This window comes from Dunckerocampus dactyliophorus, chromosome 12 (genome assembly GCF_027744805.1).
Source record: "Dunckerocampus dactyliophorus isolate RoL2022-P2 chromosome 12, RoL_Ddac_1.1, whole genome shotgun sequence".
NCBI classification, from domain to species: domain Eukaryota; kingdom Metazoa; phylum Chordata; class Actinopteri; order Syngnathiformes; family Syngnathidae; genus Dunckerocampus; species Dunckerocampus dactyliophorus.
In genome coordinates this window covers 19699015-19722418 of record NC_072830.1, presented here as the reverse complement: position 1 = coordinate 19722418, position 23404 = coordinate 19699015, and the positions used below count along the sequence as shown (strand labels likewise).

At 41.1% G+C, this 23404-nt stretch overlaps 1 protein-coding gene across 3 annotated transcripts in view; it reads right to left on the bottom strand.

Annotated features, from left to right (window-relative positions):
• Window positions 1–23404, bottom strand: part of clcn2c (chloride channel 2c) — a 128440-nt gene that overhangs the window by 88038 nt on the left and 16998 nt on the right. For all 3 annotated transcript variants that reach the window (XM_054793984.1, XM_054793986.1, XM_054793985.1), the window contains exon 2: window positions 5036–5186. In XM_054793984.1, coding sequence (XP_054649959.1) covers window positions 5036–5186 — 151 coding nt within the window. The remainder of the gene's footprint in view (window positions 1–5035; window positions 5187–23404) is intronic.

Below are 23404 nucleotides of genomic sequence, written 5' to 3'. Positions count from 1 at the left end.
GAAGGAACGAGAAAACGGAAAAAATGAATTTATAGTTCAACACGGCACAGCAGCGCAGTGGTTCGGGCGTCTGGGGTTTGGATCCCCATTGGAATATCCCTGCGTGTTTCTTGTACTTTGCATGGGTTTAAAATCCGGAGTATCTGGAGAAAACTGTTCCTTCCGGGCACTCCGGCTTCCTCCAACATCCCAAAAACCTGCAGGTTAGGCTAATTGGAGTGGCTAAATTGTCCATATTCGTCACCACGGTATGTGTGTATACAACTGTTAGCCTTCAGGCTGCTGTCACTCTCCACGTCTCATGTCACAAGTTCCCACATGGGCTTCCAGCATCCCAGAAGGAACACACACACACACACGATACAAATCTCCCACCCCCATACAATACCAATGATACTGCACACAAAAAAAGCAGAGAAACACAGATGTCTGTATTATCGAATCTTTTTAGCAGTACGGGTGTTTCTTGTTCAGCAATCATTTCCAAACTTTTCCACTATATGGGAAAATTGAAGGGTGTGGGGGCCGTTCCTATTCTTCACATTTTAATTCATTAATCACGCTAATATCAGACCTGTCAACCTTGGAGAAATGTTCCGAGTACCCCCACCCTGTGAGTGTGATATTTCCATAAGTTTCTTTGTTGTAAAAACGCAAAAAAAAAAAAGCATGGTACATATTTAAAGATGATTAGCTTTCCCTAATTATTATGACCTATTAATATCTCCATTTCAGCTTTTTCCCGTCACATTACGCCTTTTGCTCTATTTTTGCTGTTTTTTTGTTTAATTTTATTTCTACAATGTTGCACAGGCCGATAACAAACGAGCCATGGGCCCGCAAATGTCAGGGTTGAGTGTGTGACATGAGAATGTCGACTCTGTGAGCAACGACTCTCATCGACTATTTAGCTTGTTAGCGTCCTGTCGTGAGCAAACAATGGTAATTAAAGAGACAAGGGGAGTGTTATTGCAGCAGGAACTAATCGATGTGTAACAAGTCATTTTTACTTTATTGTAGATTTAGGGCTGGTCCACACAGGAAGGTTTCTGAAGTCTAAATGTTAAAGTATTTCAATATTTCGGCCTTTCGTCCGCACGGCAACGGTGTTCTGTGTGCCCTAAACGGTATTTTTTTTTTAAACTGCTTCCAGAGTGGGAAAATCTGATAACGGCGCCTTGTCGTTGCCGTGCGGACAAGAAAACCACTCCTTTCTGACCAGAAGTGGGTGGTTGTGTACTGCTGCTGAAAAGCCAACATAATATCTGAATACGTTAAGATATTCGCCTGAGATTTTTGTGTCTTATACTCCAAGTGACTGGTATACTTCGACAAGCTGGAAAAGCGGAGGACAACAGATGTTGCGTGCATGTGTTGTCTTCTATTGTTTTAGTGTGTGTCGCTTTGTCTGTGTGTCTGTTTACAGCACCACATGTAGGTTTGCCTTATGTATTACATCAATTTCACCTAATAAGCCGTTCCCTCGTAGATGAGTATTTACTGACTCAGCGCTGGGTGGATGTGTTTTTTTCAACCCTCACCCCCCCAAAAAAAGACAGGAGCGTTCCCATGTGGGCAGGAACTTGTTGTCACATGTTGGTAAAGCTTGTTTGTTTGTAGATATTAATGTTCGTAGTTTGTATCCGTTACATTAACAATGTTCAGGTATTCAAAAAAAGAGCCACTCCCTTTCTTTCCATGCACTGCAAAAAAAATAAAAAATTCCCGTTGAACCCTGCTTTTAAAAACACATGTACACACGTCCTTGACTTTTTTTTAGAGGGCATGCAGCAGTCTACAGAAGCTGAAATAAGTCAAGAGTTTTAAAGTGTATGGATAAAATAGAAGCATAGCTGATTAATGAGTTCCAGAAGAAGCCAGTTTAACATGTGATAGGAAGCCTGAGCTCATCCCCAGTGGGTAGAAATGTTTCCAACAGCCGTATTTTAACACAAAAAATTCATTTGTATTCAAAATTGAACTGATATTATTTTGTTCCAAGTGTGAACACTGTTTAAAGCATCATTGGTGAAAGTGATGTGTGAATTGCTTTGCTAAATGGAAATATTTCTGAATAATTACTAAATCTGTTATATTTCTATTTTCTTCTAATTCTTCTCTAATGATGACAAGTGGTATAAAAAAGTGAATGAATAAATGTAACTCCATCTGTGAATTTAGTAGGAACCTAAAATAATTCACATTCATGACTGTAAAATACGAAACTATCGGAGCCAGACTCTAGAGGCTAAGCCTCTGAATACGCCGAGAGTGAGACAATACAGCAAAAGAGGAAGAAGGCAAAGCTCGGCTCTCATTTGCTTTTTCTACTCCTTCAGCGTCTCAATATGACGCACTGCAGCTCAATGCTGCGCCCTGCTGGTCAATTGCTAAAACAACTTGGAGATTTTTACTAGAATGTATGCGTCAAACTAAATGAAAGTGTAAACGTGACTTTACTTAGCTCTGCATGCAATGTATAAACTGAAAGACTGCATTTACTTTTGTCAAATAACAATAAAATGTTTGTTTAGCCTCTTTAAGTATGCTGTATGTTGTCAAATGATGTACTCAATCTTTACTGCCATTTTGTGCCAAAGAGCAACACACATCCACTCTTGAGATCTACAGTAGTTGAAGTGATGCTCCTGAGGGGTCATTCGGTGCAGACTATTAGGGTGGTTGCCGCATTTAGCTTCATTAAGCAACAGTGAATAGTGTTTAAATAATAAATAAGTGCAAGCAACAGTATATCAGATTGCTGAAGGAGACTAGGCTTTGGTCTGTTGGTCTAGTGTGTGTGCTTTGTGTGTCAGAGTTCTTTACGTTTGATTTACTGGATCGCTGGTGTATTGGTTTGCAGTATTGAAGCTGACTCGTTTGATGAAACCAGTTAGGACACAAAAGCATACACGCCATTGGCTTGTCAATGTGCTTATGTGTGCATTGAGTGCCTTTTAACAGGAGGGGGCGCTACAGTTGCAGCTAAAAGGCAGCTGCATTTATTGCGTGAGATGGATTAGTTTAAAAAAAAAAAAAAAAAAAAGATACCAAGTCAGGCTTATGGTGGAATAGAAGAGCTTTTTAATTGTGCATGTCAATGTGGAAGTATTTCTCGCCACCTTATGCTGTATATTTTTTATGTAAGATTTCCAGCTCATTTTTTCATCGATTATGATCCCCAGACATTTCTTTTCGTTCACCCTTTCAATGTCCACTCCGTCTATTTGTATTTGGTCGTACGTGTCCTTTCTGCTATTACCAAATAGCATTATTTTAGTTTTACTTAAGCTCAAGGATAATCTGTTTTTAATGAAGCCATCTTTTTATTATGGCCGTTTCATCCGTGACTTTTTTTTTTTTTTTTTTTTTTTTTTTTAAATCAGCTTGTGTGCTTTCCCCAGAACAAAAGGCAGATGTATCATTCGCAAATAATACCAACTTTAAGTATTTTGTCATTTTACAGATGTCATTGATATACAAGTTGAATAGTTTTGGTCTCAGTATTGACCCCTGGGGTACTCCACATGTAATATTTAAACTTACAGATGTGTATTCTCCTAGCTTTACATATTGCTTCCTGTTAGCTAGGTAGCGTTTAACCCAATTCAAAACTAATCCCCTGAATCCGTACCTTTCTAATTTTGTAGTTAGGATGTCGTGATTAATTGTATCGAAAGCTTTTGTGAGATCCATAAATACCGCAGCTGTACACTTTCTGTGGTCTATAGCGTTGGTAATTTCCTCCATAATATAACAGAATATTCCAGCGGCAACCTGGCGTTTGTGCACAAATGTTTTTTTAATCAGATTAATCAATTCATCGAAAAATCCCCTTCGTTATGTCTCCCCAGTGTTAGGCAGACTCTTCTGCTTGCAGTGCGTCAAAGAAAAGGAAAGTAGAAAGTGAAAAATGATGTGAAATTCGAAATCGTAAAATGCTCAGAAAGTGGAGGAATGCCGATCAACGATGGCTGCATGCCAATCATACAGGATAAAGGTGGCATCTTTGAACATGTGAAAAGATCTGCTCGTATGAAATGGACAATGACAATGATAGCAGTGCAATGGGCTCATTATTGAGAATTTGCCGCCCAATAAGCCTGTCTCTCCCTGTCTTGCAACGTCCCTTCCACTGTGCAAGATAAGCACTTACTTTGTTCTTACTTTGTTCCTTCATTACCGTTTCATTTAATTCGTGTATTTACAGAGACAAATTCATAAGTTTATAAATAAGAATGAATTACTCACGGACAGCCAATACGGATACAGAGCTAACGTGTCAACTTCGATGGCGCCGATCAAATAACCAAGGAAATTACCAACGCTATAGATCGCAGAAAGTGCGCAGATGCAGTATTTATGGATTTAACAAAAGCATTTGATACAATTAATCATAACATCTTAAGTAACAAACTAGAATGGTATCGTATCAGTGACACATGTACAGACCAAATCAATGGTCTGTACTCGCTCAACATCGAGCTATGTTTTTGTCAACTATTAACTTTTCAGCACTAATTATTACATATTTATGATGAATGTTACATAATTCATCTACACGTTACAAACCTTAACTCCGATTGTAACACGTTGTTATTCTACCTTATTATTTTCTTTTGTTATGTTGTGCTATGTTATGTTATGTGGTGCTCGATATCGGAGGTGTTATTCTCAGTCTTTTACTAAAGAACAATTTTCTGAGTATATGGATTTTGTGAACCAACCCAGGGTTTTTTTGGACTTCCAACATTTCAACCCAAAAGACAACAAAGATATTATGTTTAATACTTATTTAAACGCTAAATGGACTTAGCGCTTTTCTACCTTCAAGGTATTCAAAGCGCAGCGTTACCACATTTACCGACTGATGACGCAGCAAAGGAGTAACTGTGAGTTCAGTATCTCACTCAAGGATATTTTGACACGGTCACAGAAGGACGGAGGATCAAACCAGCAGCCTTCAGTTCGGGAGACAACCACTCTACCACCCGAGCCATGTCGCCCCCAAAGTATCCTGCGTTATAACACTTACTGCGACACTTGGCACAGCGTCCTTTGTCGTATTCCAGCAGGTCCAAGTTCCGGCTTCTCTCACTGACTGATCGCCTCTGTCCACTCTCCCTCAGCCGAGCTGCCTCTTCTTTCGCGTACACCCCCAGCTCCTGGGTGTAGCGCCCATACATCTAGAAAAATCATATTGGGGAAAAAAAAAAACATTATCTTCGTCATCTCATTTGGAAAAATCTAAATTACTTTGATAACAAGTTCAAGGATTGTTCTTGCATCTAATGTAGCGAGGAACCATAAATAAGAGTTGATTACAGAAGCCAAGACCCTCTCGACCATTAGCAACAATGCCTTATCTGGGGTTCAAAGGTCAGCCTACAGAGTAGTAAATCCACACATCACCAGCCTCAAATTGCACACTGTTTTTAAAAACACACGGTACAAAAGTCATTAAGTCAGCAGTGCAAGAGACAGGAAGTCGAGTACTGCGCCTAGGTCACCACCCCTTCCTTAATGCCGGTGGGCAGGAAGAAGGACACCAGTCAAACAGTCGGATTTTTGGAGCGTAAGATTTGCTGAGCTTTGACAAAAATATCTAAATAATTCACGGACTAGAAATGAGAATGTCTTCTAGCCTTTACGTTTCTTATCCATTATGAAATTCATTTGTGGAACAAATGCAACAAAAATGTGTTCTTTAATTACACCTGCTCCTTTTATCGTATACATTCTTTCAAATTGCATTGTGTGTTAGATTGTTGCATTGTAAAAATGTTATCAATTAGAGGTTCATTGGGAATTAGGTGTGCTCTCTGTGCACCAGAGGAAAATAAACCATCATTATCGATCATTATTTAATTGTTACCATTATTAAATATGATTTATAATGGGATAGGAGAATCTCCGAATGTTCTAAACTCCTGTTGTCGTGCTAGCGTTGTTTCAGGCAGAACAATACTGCCCAGAGAAAGCACAGCCCTGCTAGGATTTAGCTGAACTTCCCATTGCTGAAGTCATGTTCCTCTTTCTACCCCAAAGTAGTTAAGAATCAATGGAGGGGGACTTTCAGTATCAGTGTCTTCATGCTTGAACGATTTCATGTACAACACACTCATCAAACTTGCCTATTTGTACATATAACGCACACAGAGCAATGGACGACTTTGCCTGTATCCTTGTCTCTGTGTTGGAGCAGGATGAAACAGTGTTAAAAATAAACGTCCGTCCCCTGTGGAGGGTGGTGTCGGGGCATGGAGAGGTGCAGCACAACAGCAAATAATTCAGAATCCATAAATTAAGCACATTTATAAAGCAACAAAAACAGGCCCAAAACAGGCGGATAATGTGGCTATATGAAATCCTTCAGGGCTAACATCTGACCAAACAATCTGACGCTAGGACAAATGAATAGTTGTGTTTTCTCAAATGGGTGCTCTGTTGTACTTGTCCTCTTGGGTCTGTTGATCCAAGATGAACAGGATATTCACTGCATTACCCTACCCACTGAAATAATGTGACCGCATCGATCAAGTGGCATTGTGTACAGGCAAGTGAGATAACAGGCAGGAAAATCTCGGTTGTGAGGGTGCTGCTTTATCTGACGATAATATTGTAACAAAGTAAACGCTGTTTTGAAGGAATACCTGATTTAAAATCCAATGAAAATGACTCAACACACTGCTGGCAACACAAGTGGTGATAGCATTATTACCATTATTATTACCAAGGGATGCATGAGTGTTGCCGCCATTGTAGCGCAGCGGTTCATTGAGGAAAATGACCCCACGCACACACACAAAGTGCCTTGCTTAGCAAGGTGAAGAAGAGGCCGAGTACTGTACAGTATGTCTCCTCCAGAGCAAGCATGTGGGGCATCCTCAGGCGGAAGCTCTGTGATGTCGGATTCCAGATAAGAGGATTCCAGTCACAACTTTTGCAGCTTTGGTGAATTCCATTCCCAAAAGTGCTAAGGCAGTGCTAGATAACAATAACGCTCACGCAAAATATGGACACTTTGGGCACAATTTGGACATGTCACTTGTGCTGCCAGCTTTTTATGCGGGGGGCGGCATGGCTCCCGTGGAAGGGTGATCATCTCCCAACCTGAAGGTTGCTAGTTTGATCCTCCAGCCTCCTGCGACCATGCCGAAGTATCTTTGAGCAAGATACCAAACCTGCAGTTGCTCCTGATTATCGACACCAGAAGGTGAATGAGGTAACAGTGTCAAGTGTTTTGAGTACCTTGGAACTAGAAAAGCACAATACAAGTTTATTTACCATTGATTTTGGTTTTAAACAGAATGAACACAGAGAGCGCATGAACACCGACAGCCGAGTACCGTACTTGAGTACCATCTAGTGGTTCCAAAGTGAATGACACCTCTCATGAGTACAATGAATGGAAAAAATAGGTCTAAAAAAAATGCGATAATATTGAATATCAACGATTTTTTGTAGCACAATTATCGACCAGCAAAATTTGTTATCGTGACAGGCCTATGAGGTCGCATTGTTACGCCATAAAATAATAAATAATGAAAAAATGGGCTCAGAACGTGTGTGTCAAGCTAATTGCGACTGAGGCTCACATGGGTATACTATACTTGAGTACCATCTAGTGGTTCAAATGTGCATTACACCGCTCATGATAATTATTTAGGAATGGTATCAAAAAATGTTGCCGAAATTATCGAATATCGACGATAACTTGGAGCACAATTATCAGCCAGCAAAATTTGTTATCGTGACAATATCAGTGGCACATAAAGACATAAACATGTAAAAATTGTGGGCTTTTTTTTTAAGTGGTACATGTGTGGTGTCTGTACATTTCAGCTGTATGATCACATATTTAAAAATTATTACCGACTTAGGGTGAAAGATGTATTTTCTGCAAAAAAAACATAAAATCTTATGTATACATGGGGATCCACTGTTTCATAATTTGACCATCTTGGAGGGTGCCAACCCCCTAATACAATCGTGGGGGAAACACTGTTCTCCAAGTATTCTGTATCTGTTTATAAAATCTGCCAATAACCAGTACTGTATGCATGAAATACAACTGAAGACTTGAGCTCTGGGGAGGCTGAAAAGGGGAAAGCGAGAAAGATGTACAGTAAATTACACTTGACTATGCTCCTGTGGGGCACCACAGGGGGCTAATAGGGAAGTCTTATGTGCTTGTGCCAGGCTGCCATGCCAACCCTTAAGGCCCCTGTTACACTCACTCAAAGCTGTACAAATACGCTGAAGAAAATCGGAATAGATGGATGATAGAAAATAAGAGCAGGAGGTGTTGAAGCAATAGAAAAGGGCAGAATGTGTGAGCAGGAAGGGGTTCTGTCGTATTGCACTACGGGCGGCATTCATGTGAGCTGAATTTAGATTCTAACTTTGCATTTGGATGAATGCACGGCGTCAGGCTTGGGGAGGGCAGAAAAAAATGCGGCTGCTACTGTATTGTTAGAGGAAAGGCAAAATCAAGCGACTCATGACCAAGCCTTCACACCTGAGATAAAACACAAAAGGATGCAATAAAACGCAAATTCAACAAACTCATACGTTAAAAAGTTTTATACTCAAGTTTATCCAATATGTGTTTATTCTGCAGTTGCATTAATGAGAAATAATACATCACCCTCTTGGTTTTTTTAGTGTGCAAGTATAATGAGAGCAGTACTGCTTCCGTTTCCTAGTCCCAGGACCAGTGACAGGCAGGCAGCTGTGCATTGATATGAGAGGCACGTCTTCACCGCATAGTGCAGTTTGTAGGAGTTGGGACCAAAAGTGGCACATTGCAATTAGGCAAGCTCCCATGTGCTTTTATGTCTACTTGAGAAAGGCCTGTGACTTCATTTACCACATTTACATTTAGGGCATTTACAGAATATATATATATATATATATATATATATATATATATATATATATATATGTTCTTTTTTTTTTTTCTCCAAAGGATTTACATTTTTTTTATCCATATTGTGGCAGTCTTGGATCGCACAAGGTACGTTCAGAAGCACTTTAGCTTGCTGACAGTCTCAGAGAGGCGATACGCCCACCAATATTGGTCGCTCTTTTGGTCCCAACCACTCGACAACCATCATTAAGGGTGAAGATTGAATGCTAATGAATGCTAGAGGAGTCATGGATTCCGTGTGCTGTTACAAGGAGATCTAGGAACGGAACTAGTTGTAATTTGAGGACCACCCGTATGAACTTTTAATAAGGGCCAAAAAAGTGGTGCCTCCATAATGACTGATGTGTAGACAGACCAGCGTCTCTACTTTCTTAAAATATACTGTACATACACAAAAAGCAGACAAATGTCAGCAAAAGCTCAGCACAAACCTATTTGAAATAGAAGATAATTCAAAACATCCATCCATCCATTTTCTATGCCGCTTATCCTCACTAGGGTCCCGGGTATGCTGGAGCCCATCCCAGCTGACTTCGGGCGAGAGCCGGGGTACACTCTGATTTTAAACTTTAAAATTCTTAAACTTGAAAACAAGGTCAAGTAATATTGTATGAATGGATATACTGTATATGCTATATAGATACACATATAGCTTATTATTTACAGTACATACTTATTGACCACAATTAGTTGGAAAACAATTGAAAAGATCTTAAACATGTTTCGCTGCACTTTATTTTGATAAAAACACATCGAATCGCCTGTCTGCCATGTCGGCAATTGCGGGTGTCTGACCAGATAAAGTATGCGTCTTGTGTTGATGTTCGCTTTCTGCCTTATTAACGTGAGAATTGACCACATCATAACCCTGGACTCTCAATTCATACTCTTTATATACGCCACACATTTCTATAACAAAAATATTGTAATTATTTTATTGTATTCATTTGCGTTATTTTGAACTAAAAAATCTATTATTGAACAATTTTTTTGCCATGTATTCGTATTACGCTAAAACAGGCATCAAATTAAATGTAGGTTTCTGTGAAAAAGTACAAAATGTTGTACTTTTGTACTCATTGTCACATAGTACTATTGGACTAAATAGGCCAGGTAACAAAAGGCTCAAAATTTTAGACTAGTTTTGCAATGTTCTCCGTTCATGTTCTGCTAGTTGTTGAAAAACGTTCAATAGGTAAGGTAAATAAATAAATAAGTCATAAAAATCGTTATTTGTCATAAAAAAAAAAAATTTGAAGATGCAGCAGCGGCACTACAAAGCGGCAGCAGTCCAATGCAGCCCACCACCACAGCCTCAGAAAATCCTAGGGGAAACCCTGCACACACACACACACACACACCTACCACTGCACAAAATAAAAACAACACCCCTAGGTCAATGTCTTCATGGTCTGTCGTTAATTAAGGTTTAAAAACCTGACAATGTCTCGTGGTGTCCCAATCCAATGTTGATATCAGCAAAAAAAAAAAAAAATGGAATAAAATCGGCATGCATGTAAAATCTCCAAAATTTGAACTCCAGCAGTGTTCCAGCTTTCAAATGATAGGTGGTGCATTCAGCTGCACCATTGTATTTAGCACACATGTACTGTGCATCCAATTAAATCTATTCATGTTAATGTATCATTATCTCTCAATTCTACACATACGTTCCTTTCAGGCTCCAATAAGTATTTCCATTTCCAAACTGCATGTTCAAACACACACACTAACACACACACACACACACTCTGTCAAGGTAGGAACACTGAAGCGAGTAGCAAAGGCATTATGTCAAGAGCCAAGCATTCTAAGTGGACAGATTCCCATTAGTGGTGCTGTTCAGGTGACAAAGTTGACAGTAGCATTCTGTGCTTACCATTCAATTAGAGAGGAAATCCTCTCCCACAGCACTGCAATACATCTTCTTGTGAGTTGGAAATGTCCAAATGGTAAAAGTATAACAGTTTACAACATCCATCCATTTTTCTTATACCGCTAGTCTTCTTTGGGTGAGCTGGAGCCTATCCCAGCTGGCTTTGGACAAGAGGCAGGTTGCAATAAGGACTTGTTTCCAGTCAATCACAGGGCACGCATGGAAGATTACAACACTGACATTCACAATGCACGTTTTGGGGTTGTGGAGGGAAGCCAGCAACCGTATTCATCTTCATAAGAGTGAATAACAAACCAGTGCGTGGATGCGGTTGAGATTTCAATTAGAAGGAAGACTGAACCACATATGAAATGTTTATGATCACTGTTTTGGCATTCAGCCTTTCTGACAGTGGTGGCTGTGGAACAACTCAGATTTGCGATGCAACCTTTACCCGTGCGGAGGAAATCTCATTAGAACAAAGAATGAGTCATCTGCCAGTAGGGGTTACCCGATCCGATATGTATTGATATCAGATATTGGTCTTATCATCAGCAAAAAAACACTAAAAACAAAACAAAAATCTCCAATATTGGCACTCCGATACAACCAGTTGATTCCAGACTGCCCCTGCACGTCTATCCAGCAGCGCACAGAGAGAGCCCACGTGAGCACAACAAAAGATGTTGCAGCTGAGTGCAAAACTTGTCATGCACAAGTTTTCCCTGCTGGCACAGAACCAGGGAAGTATAATACCACCAACCTCACCACGCATGTGAATCAGTATCACAAAAGAGGGCATGGGGATTTTCGGAAGACTACGGCTCCTTGTCCAACTCTGTCCCAAACATTTGCAAAGCATGAGAAACTCCCACAGGATGGCAAAACGTCACCAGGTATAACAGAAAGAGACGGCCCTTGTTGGTGGTGAGTAATATCAGGTTTAAACGCTTAATTGAGCACCTGGAGACTTGCAACATTATGGATAAAACTATACTCTGGATGCATCAGGAAGTAAAGGGAGTTTTTCCTCATGCCTACTGTTGCTGACTATTGGTGTCTGGTTGAGTAATATCACATGATGAAGCCTTTTCTAACATAAATAATCAGAATATGATATTAAAAAAATAAGTCCTAAAAGTATGTGTGATTGGTATCGGCCAACACACAAGGCTGCAATATCGGCGTCATATTGAAAGTGAAAAAGTTGTATCAGAACATCCCTACCTGCCAGACTATCCCGTTTTTGGATTTTCTGGAAATTGTAGCAGGACAAAATTTGAGCAATAACTTGCGCCATAAAAATATGTATTAATTGTTCACATTGAGTGACATTAGTGAATAAGGAAAATAAGGTAAACAAACAATTACTGGTTAACAGTTTTAGGGAAAATAAATGCATGGAAACTAAGTTATCAGGAAAGAGGAAACATTTACAGTAAAACTGCACATTTTGGAGTGGCCTGTTACAGTGGCCAGCAGGTATCCCGACTGACAAGCACTGATTTCCTTAATTTTATCTGATCCACCTCCACAAAAGGTGCATCTGTAGCACGGGATGGAAGGATGAATTATGGAGTTCATGGCATTGTCCAACCAACCTTTAGTTTGTCCTGTAAATTATTATCTTATTAACGACCTCAAACCTTGAGTGCTCGAGTGATCCTAGGAGGCATGTTGTCCGGGGCTATATGTCTGGCAGAGTCTCCCGTTCGTCGAGTTGACTCTTACCTCTTAGAGCTTTGCCTGCATCCCAGACGAGGACGAGGATATTGAGTCAGAATGGGCCGTATTCCGTCCCTCATTGCTGAGGCAGCCGATCGGAGCTGCAGCCGCAAGGTTGTCAGTGCCGGTCGTAGACAGGTACCGGCGGACCAGCGGCCACGCGGCTGTGGTGGTGGTCGAGGCAAAAAAACTTGGGTGTGGGAGAAGTTCAGTGAGGCCACGGAGCACGACTTTTAGTCGGGCCCCAAAGAGATTCTGGCAAACCATCCGACACACCAGAAAGGGGAAGCAGTGCCTGGTCAACACTGTTCACAGTGGGGACGGAAGCCCGCTGAGCTCGACTGATGATATAGTTGGATGGAAGAAGAAATGCTTTGGAGGCCCTTCTCAATCCCACTGACATATCTTCCATAGAGGAAGCAGAGTCTGAGGACACGAACGCAGGCAGTTCCATCACCGTGGCTGAGGTATCTGGGGTAGCCAAAACACTCCCAGTGGAAAAGCACCGGGGGTGGACGAGATTCGCCCTGAGTTCCTCAAGGCTCTGGATGTTGAGGAACTGTCTTTACTGACATCCCTCTTCAACACTGCATGGAAGTCGTGAACAGTATCTATGGATTGGCAGATGGGGGGGTGGCCTCGCTTTTCAAGAAGGGTGTCCAGAGGGTGTGTTCCAACTATAGGGGATCACACTTCTCAGCTTCCCTGGGAAAGTCTATTCCAAGGTGCTGGAGAGAATGGTACGACCGTTAGTCAAACCTTGGCTACAGGAGGTGCAATGTGGTTTTTGTCCCGGTCACGGAACACTGGACCAGGTCTACACCCTTGCAAGGGTACTGAAGGGCACATGGGAGTTTGCCCATCCGGTCTACATGTGCTTTGTGGACTTGGAATAGGCATTCAACCATGTCCCTCGCGGTGTCCTGCTCCGGGAGTACGGCATTGGTGGAGCGCAACTACATGCCATTCGGACCTTGTACAACTGGAGTAGAAGCCTGATCCACATTGCCAACAGTAAGTCGAGCCTGTTTCCGGTGAACGTTGGCGCAGCCGAGGCGTTGAGGGAGTCCACTCTTGGGACATTAGGATCTCCTCTCTGTTATTCGCAGACGATGTGGTCCTGATGGCCTTACCGACCTGTGACCTCGCAGCTGAGTGTGAACCTTCTGGAGTCAGCACCTCCAAATCCGAGGCCACGGTTCTCAGTCGGAAAAGGGTGTATTGCACCTCTGGGTTGGGAGTGAGGTCCTGCCCGAGGTGGAGGAGTTCAAGTATCTCGGGGTCTTCGTCACGAGTGAGGGAAGGTTGGAGCCTGAGGTTGACATACAGATCGCGCAGCGTCTGCAGTAATGCGGTCGCTGTAACAGACCGTCGTGGTCAAGAGAAAGCTGAGCAAGAAGGCAAAGCTCTCAATTTACCAGTCAATCTATGTTCCCACGCTGACCTATGGTCATGAGCTTGGAATCGTGACTGAAAAAAGAAGATTGCAAATACAAGCTGCGAAACCTAGTTTCCTCCGTAGGTTGGCTGGACTCACCCTAAGAGGTAGGGTGAGGAGCTCGGTCATCCGGGAGGGGCTCAGAGTAGAGCCGCTGCTCCTTCACATCGAGAGGAGCCAGTTGAGGTGGCTCGGGCATCTAGTCCGGATACATTCCAGGTGCCTCACTGGTGAGGTGTTCCGGGCATGCCAAGCCCGGTGTAGGCCCCAGGGCAAACCGAGGACACACTGGAGGGATTATGTCTCACAGCTAGGAATGCCTTGGTGTTCTCCTGGCTGGAGACCGGGAAGTCTGGACTTCCCTACTGAGACTGCTGCCCCTGCGACCCGGACCCAGATAAGCAGAAGAAAGTGGATGGATGGATCTGTCACCTTGTGATTTCCTTTTATTTGTAAAAGCAAAATACTGCTGTGCACTTTATTTTTGGTAATAGGCTCAAATCAGGTCTGCAGTGTAAACTGTTGTGCAAGTTTTGTTTTTAAAAAGTGTGAAACAAAAGACTAAAAAAAGAACTGATGTACTTTTGGCGTTTGGACAGCAATTTTCTAAACTTTTCATTCATTTGAGAGAACTACCTCATGTGCAGTTAAAAACAACAAGTTTGTCTTGTTTCACGGGTGTTGCTCAATGTTCATTCATTCATGCATTCATTCATTCATTTTGTATGCAGCTTTTCCTCACGAGGGTCATGCTGGGTCACGGGTATGCTGGAGTCTATCCCTGCGAGAGGTGGGGTACACCCTAGACTGGTCACCAGCCAATTGCAGTATTGTTCAATGTTTTTCAATCAAATCAATCACTGTCAGTTGTAAAATAAATGTTTAAAAAATTGGTACCGGCAGGTCAGGCTTTTTAAAGATCGGTGAGCGGCCGGAAACCTGTCATCGGTGCATCCCTATTGGCCAGCCTAAGGTACACTTGTGCAATAATCATGCTGTGTAATCAGCATCTTGATATGGACAACACAACATTTGAGAGAAATAGGCCTTTTGTGCAAATAGAAAAAGTTTTACATCTTTGAGTTCAGCTCCTGGAACATCGTAGCAAAAACAAAAAGTGCTGTGTTAATATTTTTGTTGAGTTTAGTTTTGTTTCAATCAGTGAAGTGACTCTGACTTTAAGATTAAGTGAAGCACAAGTAACGGAACAAACAATCGAGTCCCAGTGAGGAAAGGCGTGAGATGGAGGCAGAGGAGGGAGAGAGATACATTTGCACACAATGACTCTCAGTGTTTCTTTCGGTTTCTCTCACACGTGCGTCCATCAGGATGTGGGAAGACACCACCATGGCACTGCTCAGCACTGGCCCTACCATACAAACTCTAGGCCTGGGGGACACACTGTGCAGCAAACTCATTACTTTCATCAGACTGCAAAAACACAGCTGTGACAATAACAGGCCTGAGAAGTTGATGAGGAAGAAATTGTAGACAGAGTCAAAAACACGGCTCAGAAAACAAAGGACACAGACAGGCCGAGTGCGAGTTGAGGGGATGTGATAAAACATGTGTAAAGTCTCAAGGGTCACGACGGAGACATTCTGACAAAAAAATATTGGACAGGTGGGGGGTGAAATCCGAGAGTCACAACATGAATAGGAGACCATGGAGTGGGATAGGGGAAAAAAAATCCAGAGACCATGAGAAAGTCAAATGACCCAGGTGAGAGAATAAACAATAGAAGACTCTCTAATTGGAGGCTCAGAAATTCTCACGCACACGCTCAGACACACAAAGGAGGCAGATGGGTGACAGGGATGAGTGCCAGGGAAACATTGACGGACTCATTCACTCATAATGACTACTACAAAAATAATCGCTTGGAAAGAGTGGAAGTATTTTGACAAGGTTAAAGATGACTTGAGAAAGTGAAATGCAACTTGTGTCAGCAGCTTCTTACATATCACACGACAACCAGCAGTGTATCATTTAAAACGGGGAAGGCTGTTAGTTTTATATCCCGACTGTGGATTTTAATCCAAGAAATTAGGCTGCTAAAAGATGTTCCTATTTTATGTGCACTTTGCTAATGTGTGACATGCCCACTTGCCGAAAGTGACCGTCGGTTTTGTCGGTTTTGCTTCTTGTGGCACGAAATAAAGTTACTGTTGTTGCACACATACCATGTTTATCTGAGTGTTTTAGCTTTTTTCTTTGAGGTGGACAAAATCGCACATCGACAGCCCTAATATAAAAATAGCATAAAGACTGTGAGAGCAGCTTTTACTGAAGCAACCTTTGCAGTTTAAAGTAGTATCGCAAGTATCTTAGACACTACAGGAGGCAGTAATTGAGTCATTATTTTTCTATGTGTCTAAGAAGCACCGTAACCACAGGAGCCAAAGCAAATGTCATGTACAGACCTAATGTAAATGGTATGATTGCCCACCAATGGCAACTAAAAAGAGAAGGGGAGTGGTATTGGAGCCTAATCAATCTGTTACCACAGTCATTTTTATTGCAAACTGTGATCCGAAATCGGAGAAGGCGTGTGCAAAATGTCAGATGTATGCAAAGTCCCCATTAAGCTGCGGCACCCACCGGCACTGCCAGCACACAGCAAATCTATGCAGCGCACAAAATTCAATTCAACTTGGAAAGCTGCCAGTAAATAAACTATAAATAAAATAAACACATGATTTATTCTGCACGCCTTTTGCGAGCTAAATTCTGCTTGCTAACCCCGTATCATGGCGAAATGAACGGGCAGTGCCACACAAACTTACCAAGCCAAAGTAAAAAAAAAAAGTGGTTCTTTTAAGGTGGACTGGCTGTCTGAATATGTGCAAACTGAAGAACAAGAAGTGAATCTGGGTGAGCTTTTTTTCCTCTTTAGAATGAGAGAACCATTTGACTGCTTACTAGCATGTAGGATTTCTTCCTTGTTGACAAGGCCACAAAGCTAAACACACTGAAATGGCAAAAAAAAAAAAAATCAAGCCGTAGCGTTAGTGTTACAAGATCGACTTCAACATTTTCCCCTCGCTTGTAATTTTTACCCCATTTGCAACATTAGCTTCCTTCATTTCTTCATTCTTCACCATATTGTGGCAAACGGACCAGCTTGTATAACATTCTCATGTGCCTTACAGGATACCGTAGTATTGTGTAAACTAAAGTACTGCGGGATTTGGTATTGGGTGTGTGTGATCCAAGATGGCAGAAGAGAAAAGAATGGCAGTATCGCACATCCACATCTTTATTTTTAACACAAGATTCAACTTACCAAATAGTAAAACACCAGTTTGTTACACGCAATATTGTCAATAACCATGTCAGTATTAGAGTCCAGAGTCTAAATTCCGCTTAAATTTTTTTTTTTAATTGAAAAAAAATCAAATAATGCGAAAATCGGTGCATTCGAAAACCAAGGTTGACTGTATAAGGATGTAGAAAAACGTTTTCCTTTCGATTGCCAATAAAAATTAACTGATTGAGATAACAGAACATTCAAGAGTACAAGAGTGAGCAGAAAACCGATTTAATTTAATTAAATTTTCCCTGTAGTTGATCAAGGAAATATAGTCAAACGCCCATCACTAATTAACAGTCGAACTTTCCCTGACAACACAGCAAATCTTGAGATTACCTTTTCTTAGCTTGATCATGTGAGATCAGATTATCTTGATGAGATTTACACACACACACACGCACACAAGCAAATTAGTATTCAAATAAAAGCAAGGTTGTTTGTGTGTGTGTGTGTGTGTGTGTGTGTGTGTGTGTGTGTGTGTGCGTGTGAGAAAATGCAATAACATCAGCTTTTTCCAGGTCAGATGATTCAAATCCTTCCTATTTTAGGACCTAGTTCACCTTTTACTCTTGGCTCAGCATGGTTGATCTTCAACAAAGTGGAAATGGCTTTGGTGATGCCCTTGATCAGTGGTGCCCAACTTTTTACAGTAGCTTACCCTTTCAGACATTTGACCTGAAGCCATGTACCCCCCGAAACATACACCTTTTTATATTAATGAACTTGAAATATTGAACATAATTTAACGGTTAATTCATTTTATAGTAATTGCGTGTCAAAAATATGTATTTTGCATGATTACATTGTGATCAAGTTTCACACAAGCACTGATAAATAGATAAGTAATCATCCTACATATCGTTTACTCTAGTCTGATGTTGGCATCCTTCAGTTTGAATGGGTTGAATTTGAGCGTCACTTTTTTTGTCCACTCATGATGGCTGTGGTTTAAATCTGCATAATCATTTAATACCAAAGAGAAGGAGAAAGTTTAACGTCATCATGATAAAGCAGTAACCGAAGTACAAAAATACGATTTCACCGCTGCGCCGTGCGGGGATTGGAGCACCAATATAAATTAAATATTCAAGATTAAAGACTCTTAATGTACAAAATAACCATCAAACAGGGCAATTACCAACTTTGTGCTGTGTCTCCTTTCTGCTCCGCTCTCCTTGCGCCGTGAGGCTTGTAATTGTGAGTGTTAGGCACTAAATGTTTTGCCTGTTTATTCACGTACCCCCATTATAATGGACGTACCCCTGGGGGTACACGTACCCCACTTTGGGAACCTAGGCCCTGGATCATATGTTTCCAACTGAGCATCGCGGACCTCAACAAACAAAGTGCTTCATCGACCTGCTTAATCAAACAATTCATCCGGTATCAACCACTCCGCTGGCATTAAAAAGCATCCACACTCAATCAAAATTTGAAAGTGCTCATGGCACCAAAAAAAAGTGTGCAAAAAAACAATAACAAAAACAAAGTGCTCACTTAATTAAACGTTTTTGTCATACTGCTCTCACGGATAAACAACTATGAAATAGGAGTGAAATGAAGTGGTTATTTTAACACGCCCCTCAGCGAGTTTCTGAACCGCCCCATCTCGGCTGTGATGTCGCACCCAGAACCCTTTTGGCAGTCACTCCAGCCCTGGAGGCACTTTTTTTTTTTTTTTTTTAAGTTCAACTAGACGAAAACGAAGGAACAGAGCAACAGGGCAACATGGGCACAGATTATAAACCAGCTGACAACTGTCATCTGATATAACACACAAAAACACAAATAATAATAAATTGAGATGTTGTTTTTCTGGCAGTGATCGCCACACAAACATATGCATAAGTTACATAACCAGCGAGGAGTGACTGAGGAAAACTGATGACTGTTTAGCTTGTATGTTTGCATTAAAATTTGATATATTATTCTAAGATTGGTATAGTCTCGACCACAAAAATGTGGATTTACTTAATGTCACCTTGGCACGCTTTTTCACGGCCAAAAGTCTTCTTTGTTTTGCCGTCTGTGTCGGTACTTGTGTTTTCACTCGCACCGGGTCTGGGTCGAGGAAAGCCAGTCGCGACAGCTGATGGTGGAAGCACCCTCAGGCAATACACAAACAGTCCCAAACTTTCCTTTAACTGAATAGTATCAAAACATTTGCCTTTGAAGTGTTCCGGGCACAATACAGACGAATCTGACGGTGTCCATTTTGCTCGCGTTTGTTGCACTTGCCTCCCATTTATCGCGACGAATCGGGTCTTTTGGAAAGGGAACAAGCTTACTCCTGCTCGAGTGTTTGAGCAAAAAGCCTGCCACACAACGCTTAGGCAGAATATTAAAAAGTATGTATAAACAACGGAAATTCAACAAAAAGTGCACAACACAAAAACAATTGAAACAAGAGAGAGGGTGTCATGACGTCACATCCACCTTCTGCGTCAGACTCCGGAAAGAGACGTTTTTGAGTGACGAAACCTTTACAAAAGTCAACCTCGGAGCACACGTCTAACATAGGAAATACTGTATGCCTTCCAATGTACATTTTCACAGCAAAAATAATCAGCGGTTGTGCTATAATCTGGCATATTTACATCTGTATTGTTTTCAGATGTTCATTAATATGCATTGTCCCTAATAAATTAATTAACTTATTAATTCAAAAAATTAACAAGTTAATTAACAAGTGTTTTGGTGTCATGAGCACTTTGAGACCAGTTGAAAAATTTTAAGAATTTACATTTTGCACTGTTGAATGTTAAGGAGGTTCTAAGTAGAGCTTAAAAATGCCAAAAGAAATGGACCTGCGACAAAAAAAATTTTAGTCCGCAATTTATGGCAAACAACCATTAAAGGAAAACTACTTTTTTTTTTAAATTTTGCCCATCATTCAGAATCCTTATGTGAAACATGAACACATATTTCTTTATCTTTTCTGTGCGTTTTAACCAGAGAAAACGAGTTAGTATGAGCCAGCCAACAATGCACGTCATTTCGACTTTGAAGCCCTCTAAAAAAGCCTCTAACAACGTTTTATCGTTTTATATACATGCTGTGATCACGCATGAACGAGTACACGGATGATAACATGTAACACTTACAGTACATTCACGTATTTTGATGATTTAAAACATGACTGAAACTTGATTTCACATAGCCCAACGCTACTTCCGTCAACAACAGCATACTAGTTTTCTCTCCTCAAAACGCACAGAAAAGGGAAAGAAATATGTGTTCATGGTTCACATCAGGACTGTGAATGATTCCAAAAAAGTGCAATTTTCCTTTAAAGTGAAATAGGCTGTCCAACAGCTGATCAAAAGTTTAAGACCACAGCTTTTAAAAGCGAGATTTGACGGCCCTTATTGCGTCCGACGTTACTGGCAAGAAGATCCCACCTGAGATGATCTGGGGTGCTTTTCCTTTAATGGAACAATGTAACTTCAGGTTGTGTAGGAGAGTCAAATGGCAGCTGGCTACGTGAAGATCTTGCAGGGGGCATCCCTCAAAACTGAAGGCCCTCATCTGTGCTTTTCAACAGGACAATGCTGACAATGCATGGCAAAGGACTTCTTCCAGAGGAATAACGTCGCTCTTTTCGACCATCCTGCGTGTTCTGCTAAATCCAATTGAGAACATTTGGGGATGAATGGCAAGGGAAGTTTACAAAAAATGCACATCAGTTCCAGACAGTGGATGCCGTCTGTGAAGCCACCTTCACCACCAGGAGTGACATATTTTTTGTGTTTTTAAAAATGTAATTTCTATTTTAGGGGGGTTTCAGGGTTTTTTGAGCGATGGTCTTCATTTTTGATCAGCTAACGATTTCAGGTTAATGGTGGTTAGCAACAAACTGCTAACATTTTTTTTTATTTCACTCCTATTTCTTCTTTCTATACAGTTATCCCTCTTTTATCACAGTTAATTGGTTCCAGACCCAACCGCGATAAGCAACTTTCCTATTAATAGGATTTAATATTAATAAATGGAAAATTTTCGTAGTTGGAGCATAGAGAATCAGTTTATGACTTTCTAAGTACAATCTTTACAATTATCAGAGCCCTATAGTCACGTTTACACTCCTATTATTCTTTGTTTACACCACATTGCTCAACTGTAATGCGCAGGCTATGGGATCACTGCAGGGACACGAGATGGCCATAGCTTAACCATAGCAAGCTAACTGGTTGTTTTTATCCCCCATTTATTTACCTAAACTTACGAAAGGGTTTAGAATGGAGTGGGGAAGAAGGACCATGAAGCCAAAAACTTACCACTTCCACACAGAATGGGAGGAGAACTTCTTTTCACTCTATCATGTCGGATGTGCGGTGCGACGGTAATTACTGACGCCTAGTGGCCAGAATACTACGTATACCATAGTCTTTCAATATTTGTTGATTAATAGTAGGCCAGAGTCGACCACGAAATAGCAATAATTTATTAATACATTTTTTTAAAAACGCAATATAATCAAAGCGATACTGCAAGGGACGACTGTACTTTGTACTTCCTTACGATCAGCGCAGTGTAAAATGTAAATTATTGCAATATTTCAACTGGTATTAACATTTTCATCAGGAGTGTTTATAGCACAAATTGCACAACCATTCTTACTACGGATAAATCAGACCAAAAGTAACAATAATTTTACTGCGCTCACACCTGAAAACAAAAAAATCCATCAACTGACCTGCGCATTTTGTCCCAGCCTGGAAACGCTACCACAGCGGTCGGTGCATTATGTTGGCATGTTCCAATCCCGGCACCGCGCAGGGGAACCCGGATAAAAAGGTATGTAGGCCACTTAGTTATCTATTCGCCAGTGCTAATGTGACATTTTCTCAAAATCCTGACCATACTACTACTTTTTGAGCCTGGATTATTGGGGCACATCTTATGTTCGCAACGTCAAACAAGCATCCGTGTGTGTGCTGATGATGCATATGAATGCGATACAGTACATTCACCAATTATGTTGGTTAAAAGGACAAGGTTTTTAATGCTTCCAATATGCAGAAATATAAAAAGTGTTGATTTTCAGTGGGGTAGCTTTGAGTCTTGGCCCCCTGTGCGTTTGAGTTTGACACCCCTGCCCTAGATCTTACAAATAATTGCTGCGCTGAAGAACTCGGGAAGGGTAAAGGGTACAACTTCTAGAAATTCAAACTAGGACAAGAAATTATCAAGAAAGAAAACACAAATGAATAATTATTTCCCTTCATCACATTATCGCCCAGAGCATCTCGACACAACTCCAAAACAAGTCCACCAGTTTGCAGCCGTAGGCAATTAGTTCATTCTTCAGCTTGTCACGAAGAGGCCACAAATTTGTTTGCACCAAACCGTATTCATGACTTTAGTGAGGCAACTTACTCACCCGGGTGGCAGGGTACACCCTGGACTCATCAACTATTTACCCTTCCATTCACAGCCACAGGCTATTTAACTGTGCACAGATAGGCCCCTTCCCATTATCAATCCCAGGACACTGCAAAATGTTTGAAACCTGCGGTAACATCAACACTTAATAAATCGACAGCTACAGAAGATCACATGATTGTGGGAAATAACCAGCTCAGGCCCGACAAACGACAACTGTCATCTTTGTGTTTTAAGATCTGTTTATCAGTCTGTTATCTATGAGGTTTTCAGTCACAAGTGAATAAATACATTTTCCAAAGCTGGTGACAAAAATCATCAGAGGTTAAAGATAGCTTGCGTGTCACAATGTGTCACCCATTCATCTCCGACCGAGTTAGAAGACCAAGATGCAATCTACATTGTTAAATAATGTCCCACATACAGTATAGATGGTGTGTGCTTTAAATGCATTGTAGTTAGCAACCAAAGCAAAAGTAAGTCAGCAGTGGTAGTCAGTCATTTTGCCTTTGGTCCATAAGTAGAGAAATTTGAGGTCACACAAAACATCATGCGTGTCAAACGCGCACGCATTACTTGTGTAGTGGAGGCTAGGTCACCAAATGGAATTCTGTCCTTAAGTGATTCCAGCATTACACAATCAGGATTTTGGGGGCCAATGACGGCGTCTGAGACGAGAGTTCAAATAAGCCATGAACCGATTTGATCATGTCCGGGGGCAATATACTGTATCTT